Source organism: Topomyia yanbarensis, chromosome 1, assembly GCF_030247195.1.
Source record: "Topomyia yanbarensis strain Yona2022 chromosome 1, ASM3024719v1, whole genome shotgun sequence".
Taxonomy (NCBI): domain Eukaryota; kingdom Metazoa; phylum Arthropoda; class Insecta; order Diptera; family Culicidae; genus Topomyia; species Topomyia yanbarensis.
In genome coordinates, this window is record NC_080670.1 from 216,771,972 (window position 1) to 216,797,370 (window position 25,399).

At 39.6% G+C, this 25,399-nt stretch overlaps 1 protein-coding gene across 1 annotated transcript; it reads right to left on the reverse strand.

Moving 5' to 3' along the window:
- Positions 1-238: 238 nt before the first annotated feature.
- On the reverse strand, positions 239-24,291 carry LOC131676237 (nuclear factor 1). Its single transcript, XM_058955358.1, has 8 exons — positions 24,029-24,291; positions 21,888-21,939; positions 21,260-21,421; positions 9,793-9,984; positions 9,557-9,734; positions 1,338-1,344; positions 613-761; positions 239-384 (listed from the first exon to the last, which is right to left on the reverse strand). The coding sequence occupies exons 1-8, from the start codon at positions 24,073-24,075 to the stop codon at positions 239-241; spliced, it is 933 nt and encodes a 310-aa protein (XP_058811341.1). The 5' UTR covers positions 24,076-24,291.
- Positions 24,292-25,399: the final 1,108 nt, after the last annotated feature.

The window sequence follows — 25,399 nt, forward strand, 5'->3', positions numbered from 1 at the left end:
CGCTTATGGAAAGCGTGACCGCCACTCACGCCAGAGGGTGTGGGTTCAATCCCAGCCGAGGTCGCAAAGATTTTCTGAGATAAAAAATCTGTGGTCACGTCTTCCTTCGTAAGGGAAGTAAAGCCGTTGGTCCCGGTCCATGTGCTGATGGGCTGATATGTAGGGTCCAAATGGTGCAGTCATTTCTCTGGCGTTGGTGATTGGCACCCGGTGCGGACAGAGGTCCACAGAAAGTAAACTAAGCAGGAAAATAGTCCTGGAATTCATCTGAAAGATCATCTGCTGTCCTTGAATCTAACCGAACGACCATCTTCCAGATGAGCCCGTGCCCGTCGTGTCCGTCCAGATGTTCGCTAGAACGATACTTCAAAATTTCGCTTACGACTAAAAAAACATTTTCGAACAAATCTAAAAAGAGAAGCCTGCAAATAGAATATCCTGAAAAGAAAACTCGTCTATGCAGAGAAATCAACAACAGAAATACAACCAATAACCATCAGTCTCAATACGCTAGAATACGCAGCAACCATCAGTTTCAGTAGGTATTACCAGTATGTATCAGAACGGTGGAACGTCACCACCAGTGAAGTAACAAAAAAAAAGAAAAAGTACCCAGAATACCACCTTGCGTGATGCTCCACAGCTCGGACGAGGTAAAGACGCCGGTCGGTGCGATGAAGTCGTAGGAGAAAGCCTTACTACTTCCCTTCGAAAATTTCCTCGTAGCATTGTGAGACTTTTCCCCTTGGTTTTCCTCATCGCTGTAGGGATGTGTTTTTTGAGTTTTTTTGTTGTTGTTGTACAGCGCGCGTTTTAACACGTTTTTTTGCGTGGTGCAGAGAATCGAAATTATTTTCATTTGTGCAGTGAGATGGAAAGAGATGAAAAAAGAGAAAAAAGAAGGAAAAAAGTAAAGCGATGATCAAAATGTTGGCTTCGAACACGTTTGGTTAGAGAGTGAAATTTTATAACTGAACAAAATATACCACTATAAACTACCACAAAAAAAGAAACACTAAGCTAGTGGGTGTGTAACTTGAAAGTAGCTACCCTGGGGCCACTTTGGTTCCTGCAGATTTAACAGTTTGGTACGGACAAATAAAAAAAAATCAAACGTGATCGCATAACAAAATGGAACGAACCAATGTCAACTGATTGGTTCTGTGAACAAGTTATTATTCGATACAAATTTGGTTAAAAAGTACCCAAGAAAAACAGAAACAAAATTAGGTGCCATATTTGGTTGAAAAAGAAACGGTTTTCTTAACTGCAAAACTTGCTGCGGTGGGTGTTTTTGTGCAGAGTGTACGTGTGTATCAAGAGGAAATCGAACTTACCTGAAACCTGTGCGAAGAAAGAATAAAAGAAAGTAATTTATAGACTTTGCCTCTGTACACAACGGTTGGATGTTGAGAGAGTCAATGATTTTTTTTCGAGGAGAATTTACGATAAAGCTACTACAGCTGACAGTGGCTTTCGGATATGAAAGCAAAGCCTACTTGGTTTCGATAGAATTCGCTTTCGCGGAAGAATACTTAAATAGATAGAGTCTGTTACATCGCCTGGGAAACATCTCGATTCTGATCGCTTTCACACTTTACCCAAATAAATGCGTTAGTTCGAAGAATTCTACTTTCAATTTCAACCCGTGCAAATATTTTTTTTTCTTTTAATATTTGTCCTGGGAATAGTCTTCACACCTCGCAAAGGTCTGATTTCAACTACTCATCTTCACTTTCGGAAACAAGATCGAAGCCAAAGATAAACGACTTTAAAGAGTTGAGCAAATTTGACCATTTGTTGTTTCTCCGGGGTCCGCTTGGTCAAATTTCAATCCTTCCATTCCATTCTACAGGAATCGACCGATCGATCCTTTTAAATCTTTTATTGATCCGGTAAATATTGTTGCTCATCGTCGTTTTGAAAAGAAAGCAAATCGATGGGATTTTGTTTCTCACATTTCGATTTCTTGGGCAAACACTGGCCCGGGTCGGGAACAATATGACCCCCAGAATTGAGAGAAAAAACAAAACAAACCAACCACTTTGGAGTGGCCGTTTCCAGTCCGTGTCGTGGTGGATGAGAGCACAGAATGACGGGAAAAAAAATAATACACAAAAGGCAGACTGAAAGGTGTAGGGAAGTAGCCTCACTTTGCGAACACAAAGCGAGCGCTATTTTCTTAATGTTTTTCCTCTTTTGTGAAGAAAACAGTGCGCACCAAAAAAAAAACGAAGCTCAAACAACAGAAAACTATAGAACTTTCAAATAAAATGGACTTCAGGAAAACAAAATAAAAGAGCACGAAATTATCTGGTCATCACTTTTGGTAAGTGAGAAGAAGAGGCGAACAAATAGTGGGATTCATTCAATCTAAAACATGGTGAAAATCGAATTTCAACTCGAATGATACGTTCTCGAAGGATTCCGAAATTAACCCACTATCCAAGGCCTACTTCGATCCCCGGTTTTTGGTCAGACAGCATCGCACGCGGGGTGCGAAAATCGCCAAATCATGCCCGTTTGAAAGCCTACAAATAAAAACAATCCAAAACACACCATTGATACCCTGTACTTTTGTTCTTTCCTTCTTTTGTGCCGACACATCGTTTCTCGTCCAAAACCTCCACCCACCTTCGCCAGCCTCAACAACTTCGATTTCGGCTCTGTTGCGGAATCAGCAGAGGGGAGGGTGCGGGAGGAAGGGGATGATGATTTAATAGAATCGGCAGCATTAGATCGGTTATCGGACAGGAATCGGACAGCCCCCCTCTCAAAAAGCACACACGAGCAGCAGCTTTGTAGTTAGCAGGCGGCGGCCGGCGGTGGCTGTGGCGGCGAACCTGTTTGTTGTGTGCCGTCTATCGCACCCCAACCGACAACGTTGTTCAGGGTCTCTGCGCCTGCTTGGATCAAAAACAGGATTGGTCAGATACACATTGTGAGCATCATGCAGTCCGATGTGCGATGGATCAGCATCAAAATGAGACTACCTGCCTGTCTTCGTCTGTAGTACATTTGTATTCCTAGCGCGTTTGTTGCGATGTGGTGAGGAGCCGGCTGTCGTAAGGGTTTTGTGAAGGATAGCAGAAATAGCTGACCGTGTGTACGTAAGCGGCTTGTTAAACCACACCCCAACGAAACAACACAAGTGATGAAAGTTATCCTACTTATGTAATGGGTTTTGTTATCGATCGCTTGTAATCTGCGGTGGAACGAAGGTGGAAATATTACGTTAGAATGATTTCAAATTTATTTTATTAGGTTTTTTTAAAGAACAGGAACTGACCATCCCTAGGATAAGATAATATTATACCGGGGAACCTATAATAGTGACCAGCTGTGTGGAGCAGTCCATCGTATGACGGCATTTCTTTAATGTTGTGAAGTTATATCCCAAGTTGTAATGAAACGCGCGCCCGGAAACTTTACACAACGCTGGAAACGAAATTCCAGCACAGCGTCATTGATGACTACTCCTACTTCAAAGCAGCATGCACATGTTGTTTATAAACAACGACGTTTTTAAACAGCTATGACTTTGGTTTAGACGACACAATAAGTAAGGTTAGTAACTACACGCACAAATAAAATCAGCAATTAATAAACAGATTTTGCTTTTAATAATCAACTTTCCCGTTTGATATAGTGACAAACAAGATTCAGGTTCGATTTAATCAATACTGTTGCTTGAAATTACCAACAAGTTCATTTGTTGGCCTTTTAATAGTTTCAACAAATATTTCGTTTGAAACAACACAATTATGATAAGTTTAACCTAACCTGACAAAGAAATCAGTTAGATCTAACAAGTGAAGCTTGAAATTCAACTAAACTAGATTCTTCTGCGCAGTCTTCCCATGAACATTGACAAGTTTGCACCCGTGTACAAAATTTCGTGCATGCGTTCAACCTCAAACATGCTTTGCCTTTGTGTACAGGTTCGCATCGAACACCGAACCCAAGCGAACGATGTGCAAACTTAGGTTTAAGCACCGTGTACGTACACCGTGTGCGTACATAAGAAAGGCACACACAAAACAGAATGAGTCAATGCTAGTGATGATGGGTGAGAGAAAGAGAAAACTAGTATCAAGAACCTGTGTGTACGAATACCGCGTACGTACATGGGGTTCGGTTGTGCAGACGAACATGTGCTCGTGTTTTGGTACGCATTAGCGCGTTCGAGTTTGCACACGAAATGGTGGTATAGGATGAGCACAGAACTAGAGCGAACATGGTGTTCGATGTTCATTTGGGAATACTGCTTCTGCGTGTAGGAGTATTACCTTTCATTTGAGGGCTGATAGTTATAAGTGTTAGAGTCGTGATTCGCTCGTTGGGCCACAGCCTCTGTCCAAATAACGAATTTGATTCGCTAGTTGGACCACAAATGTATCTGTTCACATCTCTAATTGTTGTCAGTTTGATTGTCAAATTGAATTTGACGTCAGATTTTGACATTAAGATGCCTTTTAGTTGGACAATGGTACAACTAGCGGAGGTCCAACTAAAAAGCGGTCCAGTTAAAAAGTGACCAACCAGCGAATCACGACTGTATCGTATTACTGAAGTTATTGCTATTTGTCTGATATGGGATTATGCTGGAGCAGTGCTACCAGGCACATTTTAGTTACCAGTGAAAAATGAGACGTCGTTATTATTGAAAACTGATAAAACCTGTCAATTTAGACTGTCTTCGGCTATCTTTTCTATGCATTTAGACTATTTTAATTATTCTAGAAGAATTGCATTGAGCATCGAAAGGCAAAAAACAGCAGCTTCCAGCACTGCGAGACAAGCACCTATCGTGATCAAAACAAATAGCTCGTGTTTCTTGACCCCAACATTCTAAAGCAAAAGCAGTTGTGGAATAATACAAGCGCTAGAAAAAGTTGGGCATTGAAGGGTTAAACAGTTGCCGGGACAGAAATATTCACGGTTAATGACGTGTTTGCCTTAGATAACAGCTTCATAAGGAAGTAGTCGAAATTCGCTTCGAAGTACGTGATTTCGCAGTCCATAGCCACTTGTGGCAACCAAAGTAAACCATTCGTGGCCAAAGGGTCATTTATAAAACTGAGTAAACGGGTTTTACTCAAACTAATTCCAAAATTTAACCGACGTGTGCAGGTTGTCTTTGTTGAATAACTTCATTCAAAAAAAAAAATCGGCATCCGCAAAACCTCAGGATGCAAAAGAATGGACTTTTCTGTTTCATTTGCAACCGATCACAAAATAATCGGTCGGGGGTCTAGAACAACTTTTCATTTCAAAGATTTTTGTTTAAAAACTTAGTTTTTACAATGATGCTAGTTCACATTTTTGCCACTAGGTGGTTGTATAGACATTCAAATAATACTAAAATGGAAAATCTGATGAAAAATTTCATTGTCTACAACTTTGTAAAAAAATATAAATTGATATAAAAACATCCGAGAAAGATATTAACATTTCATCATTTTTTAGATTTGCATGGTCCTACTGGTTAAAAAGCCGATTTACAAGGACAAAAATTGTTGGGTTTAGTGAACAGTGTATTCAGTTGAATTTAGGTGTTTACAAAGTCCCATTTTAAATTTTCAGATTCCGTCGGTTTTTAGGCGCCAATTATATTATATGGAAGTATAGAGAAATGTTGGCAAGATTTATTCAATATTCTTACCTTTTAAAGATATTGATTAAATTAGTAAACGGATTTTATTTTTTCTATCATGTATCGTGTCTTCTTTATAAAATCTATTTTCATTCTATGGCATGGCTATTGTAATCTAGAATTACCCTCCTTCCTGATCGAATCCTAGCTGGTAAAATACAATTGGCTTAAATTCAAAACTTTATATTGGAATGAACTTAATCAGACAATTCGAGTCATCGTAACAAATGACTAAAATTATTGAAACTTTTGATTGAAAATCCCTTTTAGTCCTTTTCAATATTAAAAGAAAGATGATTGAATGAGAAAATTAAACTTTGAATTTTAGATATATGTTTGATAACTTTTGGGGCAGATTCCATTCATCAGAATGTATAATGTTGCACTCAAATCTCATTTTATTTCCAAAAGAAACACATTTCACAAAGTCTTAGGAAAAGGCATCAAAACCAAGTTTCATAATTTCCAATCAGCTTCGTTCCGCATAAGAGTAGTGAACCTAGCGCACTACCTTGAGGAACTCCGGAAGTGGTACAAAAGATTCAGATAAAATATCGCCAATTTGAACAACGACATCACGGTGTACAAGATAGAATCGAAGCCAATGGCAGAATCTAGCATAGCACCCTGGTTTATCAAGCTTTGTTATCAGTATCTCATGATTAACTCTATCAAAAGCTGTCTTAAGATCTGTGTTGATGGGATCCATCGAGAAGAATCTTGCACACAGTGTGAATTTCGCCACAGCTATTCGTAGCTATTTCGCCATCGTAAAGCATGCTTCATGGAAGTCAAGCTTTCTTTCGCTTCGTGTTGACAAATGACCAAAACTGGCTGATTGAAATCACCAAGGACAACTATCACGTCATTCGCGCCAGTTTGTGAAGAAGCGTTATTCACCGCATACATATGAAGTTGCACAATGTTGCATTCGAATCGGTTTACAGGAGGAATCTAGCACCAATATAAAAATACCTCGATGGGGTGGTAATTTTAAACCAAACAGCCTCAAAACTGACTAGTCTACGTAAATCTTACAGGAAACAGCAATCAAAACTCCTCTTCCACGACCGCGAATACTGTAGCAACTCACGGTAAACGGTGTAACCATCGCAGAAAAGCTGCGCCGATGTTATCCTTGCATCAAACCACGTTTCAGTGAAGAAGCGAACATCGTAGTCACCATCCACAGCAGCCAAATACACGTCGTCAATTTTCGTCCCCAGCCCTCTAACGTTTTGGTAGTAGATCCGCAAACCATCAGTGTCATACGCCAGGCGTCGAGTTGTACACCAATGATCAGTACTCGATGATTAGCGACATTGCAAGTGGTTCGAAGGGAGCAGGTGGTAGTCATCCAAAGGGAGAACAAGCTGGAATGATCGAATCGTGACTGTTGTGTCAAGCGCCTGACTGCAAGGTACTTGAAGGTGTGTAGCTTTGGAAGAACATATTATCTTCAAGTGTTTACCTGAGCGGATTGATGTGATGCGATCGAAATTTTCATTTTGACATAGAAGATTTTTTTTTTCGATTTTAGAGGTTTTAACCTTAACGTCATTCGTCTCTTTGGGATTAGAAAAATCTTTTATGAAAAATTTCTAACCCTATGTGCGGTGTCGGGACTCGAACCCAGCCGCTGCGTACAAGGCAATTGATTTACCAACTACGCTACGCCCACCCCTCCCATATTGAAGATTCACTACAGTAGTAGAGTCGATTGAGTTGTGTTCATCAGCAGACTGTAAGCGAAATTCACATCAATGGTGTGCAGCACCTTGAATTGCTTCGAAAAGATACCCTTCTATACTCTTCTTGGGTTTACCTGACACAGAAGAAGTCACCAATTCGCCAGGTAGTCCGAGATCGCTCGCCGAGGTATGTGAAGTTGGACAGACCAGTTTATCCGGGATAGCTTGGCGCTTCTGTGCACTACCAGATAAATTCTCCTGTGCAACAATTCTAATGACTGGTCGTTGAATTTTTGAATTGGTCACAAATTCATGGAAGTAGATATTCTCCGGGCAGGTATCTTTGGAAAGAGTCTAGTCTCTGTATTATTTGTTAACGCCGACATTGAAAGTAATGAAGCTCAGAGATGGGAGTTCCTTGACCTTAGGAACCAGACAAACTATTCTTGGTTACAGGTCCTGTCCCAGACAATCTTTCACAAGGGTAGAAACTTCATCATCCGTCGGGTTGTTTTTATCGTTTCAAACGCAGTTTTGGCTCCATGAATATTAGTGATTTTTGTTTCGAGCGGATCATCTTCACGTTTTGCGCTTAGGATTGTTTGGAACCGGATTATATGCAGCAATCCTTTTACGAGGTGTATTTATATCATCCTTTAAATATTTCAGGGAACAGCCGTCGGGAATTATATTGTCGCAACAACGCGAAGCCATTCTACGGAAATTATCACTTGAAAATAAGCCAGCACAACCTATGTTTATCCAGCATAGATTCCGTGGGTGGATTCCCAGGGCGTCACGAATATCTTAGTCCATCTTGACATATCATGTGGAACGAATTTCCGCAGTACCCATAACAGATGATTTGTTCGGAATCATTATTCGCTTTCGAGCAATTGAAAAATGCCATTCTTTTGATCTAAGAGATAACGCCTAGCGAGTATGTAACATGTGCAGGAATATAACTCTAACAGGTATGATAAGGTGTTTCAATATGAGCGAACTTACACGCAACGTTTGATAACTCAGCTATCCACCAGAAGAAGTCGATTTTGACAAAAAATTGAGTTTAATCTAGTGCGCAGAGATAACGCCAAGGAGAAATAAAAATCACAAATAAAGCTATCACTCACAAATCAATACAACCAGATATAATCTTGCTTGAAATCACGAAACGTCAATGCAGTCGCATGACCGATTAACAGGAAAACAGATAAAACAAAAATAAAAGAAATCGTCATTGTAAAGAAAAAATTGAAGGAAAAAATTTCAACTCTGTTGACGACCGGAGTATAGCAAACAGTGCTGCCAAATAAATATTGATTCCTATCAAAATTAACTTAACAAGAACATTTGTAAGTTCATCCGAAACTTCAAAACAGTATGTCCTAAAATAACTATTTGCTAATCGCAGGATTCAACATTGTTTAAGGATTAAGAAATTAGATTAAATATTTTATTATGATGGGTGATTTTTTGACAGAATGTCAAGAAGTTTTAAAAATATCCTCAACACACAACTTATATCTACAGGGAAACGACTATTTTGCAATGTACATCAAGTGTTGCTAGTATTTTAACGGAAAATGCTAGTGCTGATTATTGTATATTTTAAATTCTGCATGCTCAAATAACAATCAAAGTATTTCTCACTTCTTCAGAATATCATCAGTGATTGTTTTCGCCGAAGGTCAAACGTCAACAAGAATCAAGATTCTATTTTTGTGTTCTACCCGCTAAAACCTGTTATAATAGGTGATGAGCAGCACTCAAACAAAATCTTTCTATCCTGGTTGATGTTTTTTTTTTTGTTCGGTATATCCACCACAAAGAATTTCGCTCAATCATCTAAACACAGTGTCGATATCTCAAAAGAATCTATTTTTCCTTGCTGCTCGTAATTCCGAGTAGGAAGGACGGCGAAAAGGGATAATGTATGCAGTGCGGAGATTGCGGAGCTAGGCCGGACTATGTTTCTAAGATGTTTTTAACATTGATACCTAACAGTCCCTACAGTTGAAAATTCGGTCCAGAACCGGACCGTCCACTTCATTCCTGACCGAAAACACAGAATCACCTGAAACCAATCATGATTCTGTCCACTGGCTAATCCCTACGAAAGTTGGCATGAATTGATACAGTCTTTTTTTACTTCGAATCAAAGAATGAAACCTTACAAACCCGCCCTCGTACGACCAATGATACTTACATTTAATAAAGTTGGCCAGATAGAGATCCAATTCCTTAATTAATACTTGTATATGGTACGGATTAATGCACAGGCTGGGACTGGTGCAGAAGCAGGCCTTCTCCAGTCGTTCACCGTCGGTACTTTCCAACGGGATCGCCTTAAAAAGAATCACCATCACGAGATCGAGACGCCATACCTAGAAGGAAGAGGAATTAGGCGAAAAAAAAACTTACGGAACGAACAAACGAACTCACCTTATCCGCCTGCCGGAGGCAATCGATTCGCCGCATCTTGCCCTTCTGGTCCGGATTCGATAGGATGCACATCGAGGTTTTCTTCTTCGAGATGCAGTGAACGAAATTTTCCCGGCTGTCGTGGGTGATGTCCTTGCGGAGTTTCCCCAGCAGACGGGCGGCCCATTTTTGCTTCGTTTCCGGATTTTCATTCTGACACCGCCGGATTGGATGCATTTCACAGAGAACGAGAGATGGAGAGAAGGGATAAGCGTAAACGAGTGCAGTTGATGAAACTTCCGGTTACACTCTGGACTCTATGGCTATGGTCCGAATGTGCTCTTGTTGATGGGGCGGAAATGCGTACGTGCGGAAAATGCAAATTTCTCGGAGATCGAGCACGATTGGTAAAAGTGCATCAAAGTCACCCTAGCCAATTATTTCAAGCCAATTGCGTGATTGGAATCGCAAGGCCTACTTCGATCGAAAAGATAACGATTTTTCAATGAACCACGTTTCAATATACATATGCAAACTGACATCGACAGGGAAAAACGGAGAGGGACATAACAATTCAATCCACCGGGGAATTTAGCAACAAAAATTACCACATTTCAGCGTACACAATTAGTCTAAACTGAGCCAAGCTCTCGGTTTTGTGCCCGTCGGCTATCAGTGTATGTATACACGTGGCATCATGTTTCCTCCCATTCAGTCAGTTCATATTGTTGCTGATGAAGATGAACCACCGTCGCCTGCTGTGACGGTTCTGTTGGTTGGCTTCACCCGCCGAACTTTTCCCAACGTGTTTCCATTCAAGGGAGGAAAATTATCCGGTGATTAGCGATTGTTGTACTGAATTAATTTTCGGCTTGACGATGCGACCGGCAAAACGACCGATGCTCATACAACAGATAAGGTGATTATCTTGTTATTGTTTGGGTGGTATTAATATTTCATATGTTTTCGACGGCAGGGAGAGTTGTTATTGTAGCGAAGATAACATCAAAGGTTTTTCTGGGATTAGCGTGGTGGGATGATCACTTGTGGGATTCCTGCTTGGGATAATGGTCGGTTTGTTGATTAAAAAACCAGGATTTGAAAATGGTTACAAATAGGTAATATATCTTATATTATAGAAACGTACTTCAAAGCAATAACTTTTTTTTCCATTTTTCCTAGCGTTAAATTCGACACATGTTGTACACCGCCCAAAAGCGAATAATAAAAACATTCAAATTTCCTTGTTCGCTTCCGTTTAATTGAAAAATAAACGTTTCCTTTTTGATGCCGGTAACGAAATTACCTCCCACCCACGGGTCCAGCCAAAGCGGGCTGGTTTCAAGTTTCGAAAAATCCAGCCGGCGAGAATAAAGGCAACTCTCCATTAGCGCTGGCGCTAACTTCATTACTGTCACACGAACTGGCAACCAAACAACATTCTGTCGGCGCCTCCTTGATAACGCGTTTTCGAAATACATAGCGAATTGCATCAGCACCCCTTTTGCGTAAATTTTCAACGCCAACTATATACGTCTGTTTGGTATTTTTTCCTACTCGATCGCATCACAACAAACACGGTCGCTGCTGTTTGGAAGACCCTTTCCCCCTTAAGAACAAACCATTTGTCGGTTGATTGAGATGGTATCATATTGCTTGAGTGCTTCGGGCAGAGTCGAAAATAGGTAGCGCCTTCAGGACTCAGCCGGCAAAAACCCGAACGCACATAGACGGGTGTAAAGTAATTGAATAATTGGCGCTATCAATATATCGTTTGAAAAACATATCAAGCATACCAAAGTGTTGCTCTCTCCCTACCTCTCAAACTTTCCGCCCTGTCTCCCGGGAAGGTCCATTACCAGTCGGCTCTCGGGCACTACAATAACGAAGTTAAGTAATAGACTTCCAACAAATAAAGTGTCTATCATCATCATCACCACCATCATTATCGTCGACACCCACTCTAGTCAGTGTGGACTTTGAAATAGGACCGAACTCAGCCGGTCTGGTCCTAATTCCTTCTAGAAAACAGTATCAATCTGTGACGAAGTGAGCAGGTTTCTATCTCCTCTGAACAGCCGGAACTTCAAACGATTGGCAGCTGATCCGGCTAGTGAACAGTTATCGATAAAAACATCAAATAGGTATTTGTAATTGACTGTTTTTATGCAGTTTTAGCAGAGTGTTTTTGTAGACAAAATAAATTTTAGTAAGCTAATTGCATTAGAAGGTAAGTAGGCGTTATTTTCTGCGTGCCATAATCGGATTCTGATTTATGATGGTGTAGTTGGCCATGACATTCACTGGTGTTTAGTTATTTCTGGGTGAAAATCTGAACGATGTGAATAGAACTGGAAATTCAATGATCCTTAATTCTAGAACAAAAACTTGGACAAAGAAACCCAAGGACTCTTGATTCTGAAACTTAAGAACCCTGGAATAGAGATGGTCGGGTTTCAATTTTTTCGAACCCGAACCCGACCCGAACCCGAGAGCTTGAAAATTGAAAACCCCGAACCCGACCCGAGCCCGAAATTATAAAATTTGAAAAACCCGAACCCGACCCGAGCCCGAAAATTTTAAAATTGAAAAACCCGGACCCGACCCGTACCCGAGAATGAAAATTTTGTAAAACCCGAACCCGACCCGACCCGGAGAATTTTAAAATTTGAAAACCCGAACCCGACCCGGAAATTAAAAATTTGAGAAACCCGATCCGAACCCAACTTGCTAGTACGGAGAATCGACCAAAGATCTCGAAGATTTCTAATTTTAGGCACCCGAGCTGGACCCAAGGCTCATCTAAGAGTAGTAGAATCATTCGAATCACCATACGCAAAACGAATCACTGGCGAGTAGAAAAAAAATAAAATAAAATAATTTATTACTGGTTGGTACGGTCAAACTTGTGTCGAAGGGTGTCAATCAACATTCTCTGACGCGTTTTTTATGTCACATCATTAGTGTTAGGATTATCTATGATGGGGTATCTAAATTATATTATGCTTCAGATTATACGGTAAGCGCGCCAGTAGAGATGCTTCGACATCTCCAACGGAGCTTTCGGAACGACTCCAAACTTTAAAAAATCCGTCAATGGCTTCAACAGAACACACAATTTGCGATTAATTCCTCAAGAGCGTGGAAATCCATATATTTCCATGAAGAAATCCGTATCATGCAACGGCCCAGTCCGGGGACAATCTGACAATCTGTGAGTTTAATATATGGGAATTTGTCTTTGTAGTCAATGGTTGAAAAGCATCTCGTGGATCGCAACTAGGCCAAGAATATACAAATCGCGCTGCCTTGAAATTTAATTATCATTTTAATTCATGTTTCTATTTATAATATACATAGTTAAAACAATTATAATTCAATATGTAGCAAAAAGTACTACTATTCAGTATACTCGCGACACCCACTTTTCGATTTTTATCGCGACTGTCAAAACGACCAATCAGGAGCGGATCAATAGATAGATATTTATTGTCTCTACTTCCCTTAGATTTTCACTCGCTTTGCTGTAGATACGATTTGCTGTAGGCTTAAGCCGAGTTTCACGCGTTTACTCTAACCGCGGCCTAAGTATCAGTTTTAAAGTACCTATCGAAATTTATAACAGAAAGTTTAACCAATATTTTCCGAGAAATTTCTGTGGACTTGGTTTGTTACTAATTATCATGAAAAATAAATTGCAAAAACATTTAAGATTTGAAACGTATTGTTGAATACTCTAAAATGAATGTTCGTTTAAAAAATAAAATAATTCGCGTAGCTTGCGAATCTGAAGAGAGGGAATTTTATACAAGAATGAAAAAATACAATATTTGAGCACCAGAAAACAACGACGAATTCTAGCGATTCAAATGTGCTAACATTTAGTACGGTTATATGTGTCATCCATTCGTATCAAGAAGTATAATACACTACTACAAAAAGAGACTGGGTTTTGTGTACAGACGCCAACTGCATCAAGAAATGGTTCGGTTGCTTTGTTCAAAACCCGAACCCGACCCCGATCATTTCTAATTTGAAAAACCCGAACCCGACCCGAGCCCGAAAGTTCAAAATTGCAAAAACCCGGACCCGACCCGAACCCGAGATTTCCAAATTTGAAAACCAGGAACCCGACCCGAACCCGAGAAGCTTAAATTTATAGAACCCGAACCCGACCCGAAACCCGTCGGGTTCGGGTCGGGTTCGGGTTTCGGGTCCTAAAACCCGAACCCGACCATCTCTACCCTGGAACTCAACGAACCTTGATCGTGGAACTTAGTTTCAGTATCCTCGAACTGGAGGACACTTGTTCGTGGAATTCAAGAATCCTTAATTCTGGAAATTAATGTTCCTAAAAATCGCTTTAAAAGTGTTGCTTTGATCTTATTACCACCTTGAGCTATAAGCCCGTGCGAATGAGTTTTGAGCAACCTTTGAAAACAACACCTCTCTGATCAATGAAAATTTGAATCCTGCGAGCCATGTAGACAACACATCATTTGACCACTCTATAGTTGGCTTAGAAATATGATGTCGTTCTTCTTACCGATTGAGATGAATTCTTTTAAAGAATTTTGATAGAATCCTTCACAACACATTGACGTTATTTTGCTCACCCTTTGATGTTTTTTTTGCTAAACCTGTGATGAAATATTATTCAGGATTTTGATGAGATATTTCTTAGGATTCTTATTAAATTCTTCTCAGGATTTCGATGAAATCCCTTTCAAAACTTGGGTCGAGTCGTTCGCTTAATACGGATTACATATTCCTAAGGTTTCTGCTTGATATCTTCTCAGGATTCGGGTGGAGAGAAGTTTTTCCCCGAATTCGAGTGGAAATTTTCTCAAGATGAAAATACACTCATGAATTCTGAGCAAGATTTCTTCGGAATTATGTAGTTATTGTTGATATTCAAATTTGTTACGTCAAACGCTCTTTCCACACAAACCACAAGGCAGTGTCTATACGAGTATTGCAAAAACCGCTATTCAAGCGTCTGGATTTTATTGGTGGAAGTAGGTTTTTTTGTTTCTATGGAGTGCGCATAAGAACTCTGCTTATGGATCCAACTATTTTTGGCCCTTCATACAACGATAACTTGAAATTCTTTTGCCAGCAATATTTGGCTTAATATTCATAAGAAGTCATACCATCCAAAACGAGAATGAAGACAACCGATAGAGGTTTTCGATAGAGTGGAGTACAGCTTTCTTGCAAAAACTTTGGGGTAAATGAAGTTTAATACGGAACTGATAAACCTCATATTTTGTATGAATTGCAGTTTCTCAAGAGTTCTGGTCAACGGTAAATTGTTATGCGAAATTAAAATTCACAGGTCAGTGCGCTAAGGTTATCCTTTTTCAATGATTTTGTTCGTTATCGATATACTGCGGAGTCGACTGGGACAGTCTATATAGTCCAACAGTAAGTCGGTTATGAACATTGCTTTGAAACGTTGCGTCATTTATTGAGTGTTTCAAAATCAATCAGGTTACAACGGTGCTCATAACTAGCGAGATTTATTGGATCTCTCCAAAGAAACTGGCGTAGAGCAAAGCGAACAAATTATCGTTCCACAGCCTTAACGAGCTGCACTTTGTTGTGGTAAAAAGGCGACCAAGCGACTGCCGAATACGCTGGTAACGAACGAACAAAGTCAACATGCAACGTCTTCAAGCAATGGATGTTTTTGAATGATTTAATCATCCGGAATATAAAGCCGAGCTGTTTGGATGAAACGATGTATGATGTGTGATCACAGAAGTACAATTTACTATCTAGCATGGCCCCGAGATCCTTGATGCAAGTTTCAAGTTGGATCTTAGCAGCGAATAACAGAATATGATAGGGTTTCGTTTGCGGGTGAAGTTGATATTAGAGCACTTTGATGCGTTCAGCACCATTTCAGTTGTCTCCAGATTGCGAAGATATCGAGCTGCTATTGCAGAAACTGGACATCAATTAGGTTACAAATTCTTAAGTATAATTAAAAATCATCGGTGTAGGAAAGTATTAAACACTTCAACGAGACATTGACGTCATTGATGTAAATTAGAAATAGGGGAGGCCCAAGGTGACTTCCTTGTGGTAAACCAGAAGGAAAGGTAATTGTTTCAGAGATACTATCTCCTATTATCTCTGACATTTTACGGCCACACTGCTTAAAATAAACACTTCTAAAACTCTATCTTACATAGGTATAGTATTAGCATTAATATAAAATTTGGCTAACACTATGAGGTATGGGAAAGGGCGCTTGAAGATAATTTTTTTTAAAGAACTGCGAGACAAATTGAAGTCAAAGACATTGTAACATTGATTGAAAACTCTACACGTGCTACTGACGGGTTCATTTTTGCCATAATAAGTACGAGACGCGGCAAGACAGACAAAAGAGTATGAACGAAGGTTTCGGAGGCATCATCAATCGAATATCAATGTTGAAAAGACGGAGTAAATCGAGGTAGTCGATGTGAAACAATAGCAGATCAGAGATGAAAGACGCTTTAGCCATATTTCAAAGCAAATACAGTGTTTCAAGGCCAATGAGGTTGCAAAGATCTTCGTATCTGGCGAGATTTTAGAGATCGTTCCAAGGCAGGTGGCGCAGCGCAATACGCCCGCAATTTACGCTGAATGTACTCGATTCGTTGAACACTGTTCTAGTAGAAAGGAACTTAAAAATAAATTCTAGATTTCACGCAGCCTTAGACAAGGTAAAACCAACATTATCCTTAAATTTAAGCTAGGAATCCAGAACTCCTAGTTTTTCTTTAAACTTGCTTTGCGAGATAGTGTAGTCGAATGTTACGAAGAGTTTTCGTGTAAACGTGATCACCGAACACTCATGCACCAATTAGCGAAAATGTCAACTGAGATTGCAAAAATAATGCGTCAAAGTAACTTTTAATTATGTAGTATAACTTAAAATCATCGGCATAGGACACCTTGAAGAACTTAATCAAGGAATCCAAATCGTTTAGGTACAAAGGGAAGACATAAGGACCGATTTGGCTGCCTTGAGGTATCATCTTGTTTCGTTTGTAATGTAACTTACTCCCAGATTTTTCCACATGGAAAACACCTCATGACCATAGTCCCACGAGCCAGTTCTGTAGTCAGACAAATACTAAGGAAAAGCCTACATAGACGCCGTACAGTGGTTCCGAAGTATAAAATAGGCGACTTTTTTGATTGCGATAAAGCTGTTGATGGTAGCAATATGGCGTCTTTGAGAAAGTTCTATGGTATATTCCCCGCATTTTGGCTTATCGGATTAGGGATTAATCCCCCTAAAACAAGTTACGAAATTTAAGTTGTCCAATTACAGTGAAGATCCGTTTTTATTAGCCCCCTTGGTGAATTTTAGGCTCATAAAACGGGGACATTGGCAAAATCAGGACCCCAATTTTTCTTTCTTTTACCCGAATTCGTTTCCTAAAGCCTATCAAGCTACCAACTATCAATTTTCATATGAGAGTGACAAAATCGGGTCAAAAAGCTGATAAAATCGAGTCCTATGTGCCCCGAAATTTCTCCTCCTTCGCACTAGATTTCAGTTTGTGCCGGGTTCTGGGCCCATGAATAAATTAACTCTAAACAACAGTAAAATGAGTGCTGAACAAGATTCGTTATCTTGTTGCAAATCACGCACATTGAACTCAGTCGGACCATATCTAACCTTCTTTTGGATAGTCCGTTAAGAATTCTAAATATTTCGAAGATAAGCTCAGCATTGTGATATCTTATTTGAAGCAATCAGATGATATTACTGGTGACAAGTATTTTATGAAAGACTAACGCGTCTACATGTCTGCCAACAAAGTTGAGATTGACGGCGTGGTCACCGATACTTGGCGTAGATCTGCTGCTTCAAAGACTTCGTGCTCCAGTGAGCGACGATTTTGACTCACTAAACACTTTTTTTCAGAAAAAAAACTCAAGAAATTATACTCAAAAAGAGTGCAACTATGGCATCCCCTTGCGGAAACATCTGCTACTGCAGCTACAAACTATAGGCAGGCGAGATTCCTTGAAAAGGCCAATTTTTTTCTCCTGAAGAACCACCAAATATAATAGCTGAAGTGGCTATACATTTCAACTAGAGATTCAATTTTGTTCAGGAATTAGTGGGTTTAGGCTGAACAGCGGCCATTTTGTGTTATTGCGGAACTGCTCACGAAACTGAGGAGACTTCAACTATCATGGTACGGTATGTGGTTGACTTCTAGTTTTTTTTATTTCCATTACAGAAGTTTTAACCTTAAGGTCATTCGCCTCTCTCTTCGGGTTAAACAAAATTCTAACCCTACGTGCTTCCATGTAGTCTAAACGGAATCATTTTTTATTTGAACAAATGAAAAAAAATGTATCATGGCGTCACGTAACCAATTTCTTTAAATGAGTATTTCTGCAACTTTGTTGAAGATCGCAAATCAAGCGGTGGTCAGCTATTATCGTCTGCGTGCCTCAACACTTAATTTTCTAAAGTGATTCATCAGCAGTATTATCTTTGAAAACGAACCGCTTCGGTTATGCAACAATTTTTTTCCGATCTTATTTTAATGTAAGCAATTAAGAAGCCTTCATTTCGTTATATTCTGAATTGAACATATTTTGTCGTATGTTTTTTCAAATGTTCTTTGATTTGATGGTATTGTATTGTCCCGTATCCGCCGGTTCATCCAAATCAAGCTAACATTTTTAGACTGAATAAACTAATTTATTTGTTCGTTTAGTGTTTATTTGATCAACTAGGAAACTAGTCCACTGGGTCTTTAAAGCGCGTGGGGAATACGCATGGTCTTGTCTGAGTGCATGGTGATTTTTAAATTATGTATGAGGGTTAAGAATTGACTTTGGTCTATTAACTCATTAATCAATTATATTAATTATTCTAGTTGTTCTTATAGTATTGAGTACTTGTATATGCTTTGGAGTGGTTCATGTATTATATTATTGTATGTTAACCATTTGACTTCATGAGTATAAAAATATTCAAGTTTGATTATTTACGCAAAAGGTGACAGGCTAGTTTCTTTTCGTTCTTATTGTTTTCAATCTTGTTCTAGTAATTCGTGTTAAAAATCGCGCATATGTCACCGGTTGTATATCAAACATACAAAGTTAATCGTTTCAGATATTTCGGTAGGGTTTATTTTATACCGTTTAAAATGTGCCTTAGATAGCATAATAACGCGCGCGAATTCTTATAACATAAGAATCAATCATCCGCGAGAAAGAAACTAATACATAATTGTAATTAATAATGGTACCAAAATTTATACACGATAAATAATGCGTGTATTACGAAACCTCATAAATTCTCGGCAGCCGGCTGCCCAGAGCAATAAACACATGATAATACTACTGAGAGGTGAATCTCTCACATGACAAACGTTGATATGCAGAGATATGCACCGTCTCCATAATAACGTTTGTTACACTAACATTCCTTCCCTTCCCCGTTGAATGTAAGGACGTGGCCGGCCAAATTCTTGGCACTCTCGGAACGTGTACATTAAGGATAGATAGCTACTCCTACGCCCCCTTCACTGATTCTCTATGTAATTTCGCTTGTTCTGGTCAATCACGGAGTAGTTACTACGGATTGTACGGTCATCATGCTCATGCTCAAGCATGTTTAAAATCACAAATCATTGAGGAATCACTGTTCAAACATTTGGCAACCCTTATTCTTAAGTCTAACAGCTGGTCAATGACACAGATTAGATATTATTTTGTGATTGTAACTGAAGACCAGAAGGCATCTTAAAATTTATAAAACAAGTGGTCGTTTCTGTTCCCGATAAATTACAGTAATGTTTCGATTTTATCACGGTCGGTCTGCATTTTAGCGTGATATATTTGAAGCGTGATATATTCAAAACAAAACAAAAAATTACATTCAAGCATTAACCCATGTATTTCTTTAAACAAAAAGTAATAAAAAGGTCAAGTTAGTCAACAGAATAAATCATAGTAGGGTAATGAGCCTATTTTTGCCGTGCTTCTATAATCACACTACCCATTTGAAATCGTTGGTTAGAGCAGCGTTTGCCATCTTTGTTCAACGCATTGGGTAAAACGGTGTGGCATCGGTCCCCACACAGCTTCACTTTACGTAGCACACACCGTTTCTTAAAATAGTTGAACCACCCAAAACTAAACTTGAAGGAATCTGCCACATTAAGGTTTTGGACAAATATCTTGACTATTGAAATCAGTGTATTCGAAGAGACTACGATTCAGTTCTCGTTTTTTCAACATCCATAGATCTCATCTCCAATTGTTGAAGCTGTCCTTTCAAAAGAAAAGTATTCACATCGATTCAAAAGAAAATGCATATCTCGGCATACCTACCATACCTTGCGTATTTTGTTTTTCTCATTATTTTGTTAGATTTTCCTACGAATAACTAACAATTTAAAAAAGAAGTCGATTTGTTTACCTACTACACCAGACGGTCCCTTAAGGACATAAGTTACGAAGAATTTAAAACTAAGATTGAAATCGGCCGAAAGATATTTCGGCAATCTTAGTCATTCCAACAACGTCTTGGTCTTGGGCGCGCCACGCCCTCCTTTCACTTAAAGGAGCAAGATGAACAGCGCTATTACTTTTCTTTTACTACTTAGACCTCTATAAACATTTTAGGTACTTTCTTAAGATACTATACTTTCAGATAAAAGAATAAAAAAGTTCGACTTTTTGACCGACCATATCATATATAAATCTTTAACGAAATAGTCCGAAACCTAATAATAGGCTCATTACCCTACATGTAAATAAGCAAATCAATTACAAAAAAGTCCTGAAAGTGCCAGGACACAACATGTGGCTTAATTGGATCAAAACGTAGTGTGCCTTGTCTGTTTTTCAAAAAGCATGATATAATCGAGGGTGATATAAACGAGTATTGATATAAACGCATAGTGATATAATCGAAACATTACTGTACAGGATTCAGAGAGGGGATTCCTGATAAATTACACGAAAACTGATCAATTTAATTTTGAAGTCGGATATAGATTTATCGGATGTGTAGTTTTACTTCAGCTACTTATTCCATCCTCTAAGCCCATCGATATGAGTTCTAATAGTCCATTAGTTCCTAAATTACATTAGGTGGTAAAACAATATAAAATATTACGTATGTGAATTAAATAAGAATCTTTGAAATTTTCAATATTTCCTAAGTATTTAAAAATATTACGAATCATAAAATTTTCAGACGCCAAAGCACAATGCATTCGTTTAAAGCAGAACCTCAATCCCTTTTTGAGTTAAGGATGAAATATTATTTAAAAAAATAAGGTCTTTTAACTATTACGAGCTGTTCACCGTTTTAAAAAATCAATTCCACACACTCTAGCATTTCCACCACCATCACGGATCTAGCAACCGTTTGCAACGACTAACGCGTGCCACATTCTTCGGCTGGCGTAAGGACAGTTTACATTCACACAGTGTGCAGTCAAATTACCTGAAAGTCCCGCTTGCACTTGTTCTCCTCGTTGTGCGTCATCTTTTTCTCGTGCTTCTTGAGGTATCGCCGTTTCGCTGCCTGTAGGTTAAACCAAGTGTAACTGAACGACTTAACGTAAGGCAACAGAGCTTCGATAAACGGATGGAAGTCTTCTTGTTGCTATCGATTTGTCGTTGGTGTACCATCATCATCATCGTCACGAGCGAACGAACCGAAGGAAAGATTCATAGTTGAGCATAATTAGATTACAGACAAAGGAAATGGTTGATAATCCACTTCGGGAAGCATAAGTGCACCGGATTGCATTCTCAAGGAAAGTTCTTCCTTCCGGAAGGTTTCATTGAATTTGCATTCCATCATCGAATGGTGTCGTGTGTTTAAAGCAATTTGGAGTCGAATTACCAGGGTAGAGTTTTGCTGTCAGGCTAGTTTCGAATTCCATGGCACACCTGATTTGCTGCCAGCGAAACGGATAAATTTTGAATCGAATTTCCTGGAAGAAGGGTAACAGGGATATCCAATCAGAGCCTACTATGTGCTATCTAAAATTTCATACGAAAAGGATAGGGATAGATACGGTGTTTTTGTTGGTTTTGAGAGAGCGGGGGCGGTCTTTCCTGCTTACCTGGGACAGAAAGGGGCCTTTAATCGAAGATTTGGAATCCATGATAAATTTCCTGTCGTTCCACGGTACGTTTCAGTCAGCGAACGGAAGAAGATGGGGAGCAAAGTAAATACCGGTAAGTGAGTTTGTCAGCTAATATGATGGGATATTTTGTTTGGTTTGTCTTTATTTAATTTTTGCCCAGTGTGGTTGAGATTTTTTGCCAAACGGCTATCGGTTCCTCAGCTGTCAGTTTACTCGTTTATTGGTTTTGCTGTTTCATTTGGCACGATATTTACATAACTGCTGTGTTTCAGATTTATTTGTGCCGACAGAGATATGCGGACGGGCTGACACTGTTCCACGATCGTTTTAAGAAAGATGTCAGAACATGTTTGTCAGAGAGTAAATAAATTCGAATGAAACAACGGAAGCGGGTTGTTGGTAACTTAACTGGCTTCGAAAATTTGCTGTCTAAAATTAGTATATTCAAAACTCATTTAATATTTCATCAATTACATTTTTTTTTCTTTTAAAAATGTCACTTAACGATAAATTCAATTGAGCAATTATTCCAACAATATTTTATTTCCCTCCCTCACAAGCCAAATCACCCGTTAATGCGCCATAAACGTTGCACATCGGGCGGCAAGCCGTTAAAGAATCCAGAACATTTTCCTCAGAACCGAGCCAAATCACTTTCATTCATCACATGCTTTATTTCCTGGCCAACGTCCCAACGTCCGCTTCTCGTCGCATTAACGTCCCCTACCAACCTTTTCCCCGGTCGTTCCCCAACCAAAGACCTTTCATTCATTTATTTGATAACAGTCTTGGCAAAGTTCTAAAATAGTACTACGCTCCGCTACTACTACTACTACTACCAGCATGGGAAAGGGGGGGGGGGCATCGTGCCATACTACATTTGGCGTTGGTTCTGCTGCCGGGCAGGTAAGACACAGGCCGAAACCGACAGCGAAAGTGTCTATTTTCGAGCCAACAAAACGCAGCAACCCGGTCTGACTTGACACCTTGTCGGTCGGGTGCGGTAGCCGGCCGTCACCAGTGCCAACTAGACCAACAGCCAAAGAGAAGTTCGAGAGCCAGCCAAGCCGTGTCGTCATCGGCTAAATGCGCCGCGAACGCACAGCAGTCCATGATTCTTCGAAACTTTTTTTTTTGTTGCTTACTTTCTTGGCTCGAAGAAAGCGTCTTTTAGAAAATTCTTGGCACGAAACTAAGTATTTTGTGTGTTTTGATACAACATGTTGATCCTCGGCTACACACACGCACGGGATCCGCGACCAGATGTTGAACGCACAACGCGGAACCGGTTCGGCTGGTTGGGCTCTGTTTACATTTTGATCGCCAACAGAAACAATTTAACATGCGCCGGAGAAAATGACAGGGAAAAACACATGCAACTATAAACGGAAGAAATATTCTTTTCTCGAGCCCCCACTTTTCAAAGCGCATGGTTGCATCGTTACTGCACACTGCACTGTGTGTGGAGGAAAAGTGAAACAGAGCAAGCAAACGAGCGAGTGAGAGATAGAGAGAGGAAAAATCTGGGCCTCTTTCGTAATCACAGCTAGCTGCTTTGAATTTTCTTCATCACACAACAACCGCGTTTTGCGAGAGTATTTACTCGCCCCTTGGCTTTGTTGTTGATAACAACTGATAACAGAGAGGTGAGCCATTTCCACCACCTACACACTGATGGCGAGATCGGCAAGAACTTTCCAATATCTGACACAATAAATCAACCACTGGCACTGGCAAGGATCAATTGGGACAAAAAATCTAAAGGAAAATCCTTGAAAAAGGGACTTTTGGTCCACGATTCCTACTCCATTTGGGATTCGCCGGTTCGGTAGTTCCAAACTAATTGCAGGAAAGCCTACTACGATTAACAACTGAACACAAATTCTACAGAAACTAAAAGACTGCACAGTCTAGACACATTAATCACAGCACACAGTGGATGAACACCATCGGGGTAGTAGGCTACTACACAAATTCTCGTTCTCGTTCAGCTCCTTCACGCACTGACAACTAGATCATGTGCGGCACGAGATGTGTCGCCTTTCACCACCAACAATAATAAAACACACACAAACAGCAACACAAACACAGACACGACGACGACTATTAGGGCTTACAACACGATGACCGCACTCATCATCGCAGAAAAGGCTTCTTTCTTCATTTAATAATGCACATATGTATAATTTTATCATTCACCGGATCACAGCCTACTTTTCTTCCAACAGATTGATTACAGTTCAGATCGGAAAAAGGGTAGAAGTCTAGGCGACAAACAACAGTATCGAAAATAGGGAAAAATAAACCGAACGAGGAAAGAGTTGCGTGTCTGTAGGAAAAGTGCACCGAAAACGACGACGACGATGGAAGTGCAGAAGAGAGAGAAAAAAAAAATCTCGTTTGGCAGCTCTCGGCAGAACTGCAGTCAAAATTGCCCCTTTGGAATTGCGCGATGCAAAGCCCGCAGCCGCGAGATGAGATGAGTTGAGATGAAAATGCGAACGAACGACGATGCTGTGCTGAAGGTTTGGGGAAATTTTCGCCCGCCCGGGAAATTTGTGATGGGCGAGGAAAATTTTGCTCCCTTATGAGAGAAAGTTGTCTTGTTGTTTGAATTGAACGTTGGGGTTTTTTGGTGAGGAGTAGGTGTCTTATTTTTGGTGGTTTGTGTAACGATAGTAGATATATGTTGTTTAGGGCGTATTTTACATAGCTGCATTCTTGTGAGACTTTCCTTGCTAGGTCGTCGAAAATATCGACACATTAATACTTGATTTTTGTAGATCACGAACGTAGGCTGAGTGAATTTATTAAACAATATGTTGACACTGACATGATAAAAAAATTAAATGAATAACAAAGGCCCAAGAGTGCTCCCTTGTGGCATTCTCGAACGATTTGTACAGCTATTTGACTCACTGTTTTCCACTTTTACAAAAAAGGGAATGGTTTTTGAGAAGTGATTTAAGCCAATCAATGAAATGTAGTGAATTTTTGTTAGCAGCAGAGAATCCAGATATCAGGTCAGGTTATACGCTATCAACATGCCCTTTTCGTGTAAATTGAAATGTATAGTTTGACAGTTTCGATCCAGCTTAAAGCAAAGTTACACCTCCGTAGTTTGCAACATTTTGCTCATTGCCTATTTTGAAAACTTGACTTTATAGTCAAAATTGAAATGCGATTGAGATGATGCAGCGATCGCATCTACCTCAAATGATGTACAAAACTTCCGTATTTCGTTATCTCAAATTTTCAATGAAATGATTCCTCTACACCAGGGTGTTTGTTTGTGAACAATATGAGATAAGTTAGGTCAGTGCAAAGCAATTGGAAATGTCACAAATAAAAGCTTTTTTTTTTTGAGATTTGAGTTACAAGACTAGTATGTCGTAATCTAAAAATAGGAAAAATCAGTTTTCATTTTTGCAAATTCTCACGCAAAGGCTGCTGTTCCACAAGAGCTTACGAATCTTTTAAAGCAGTTG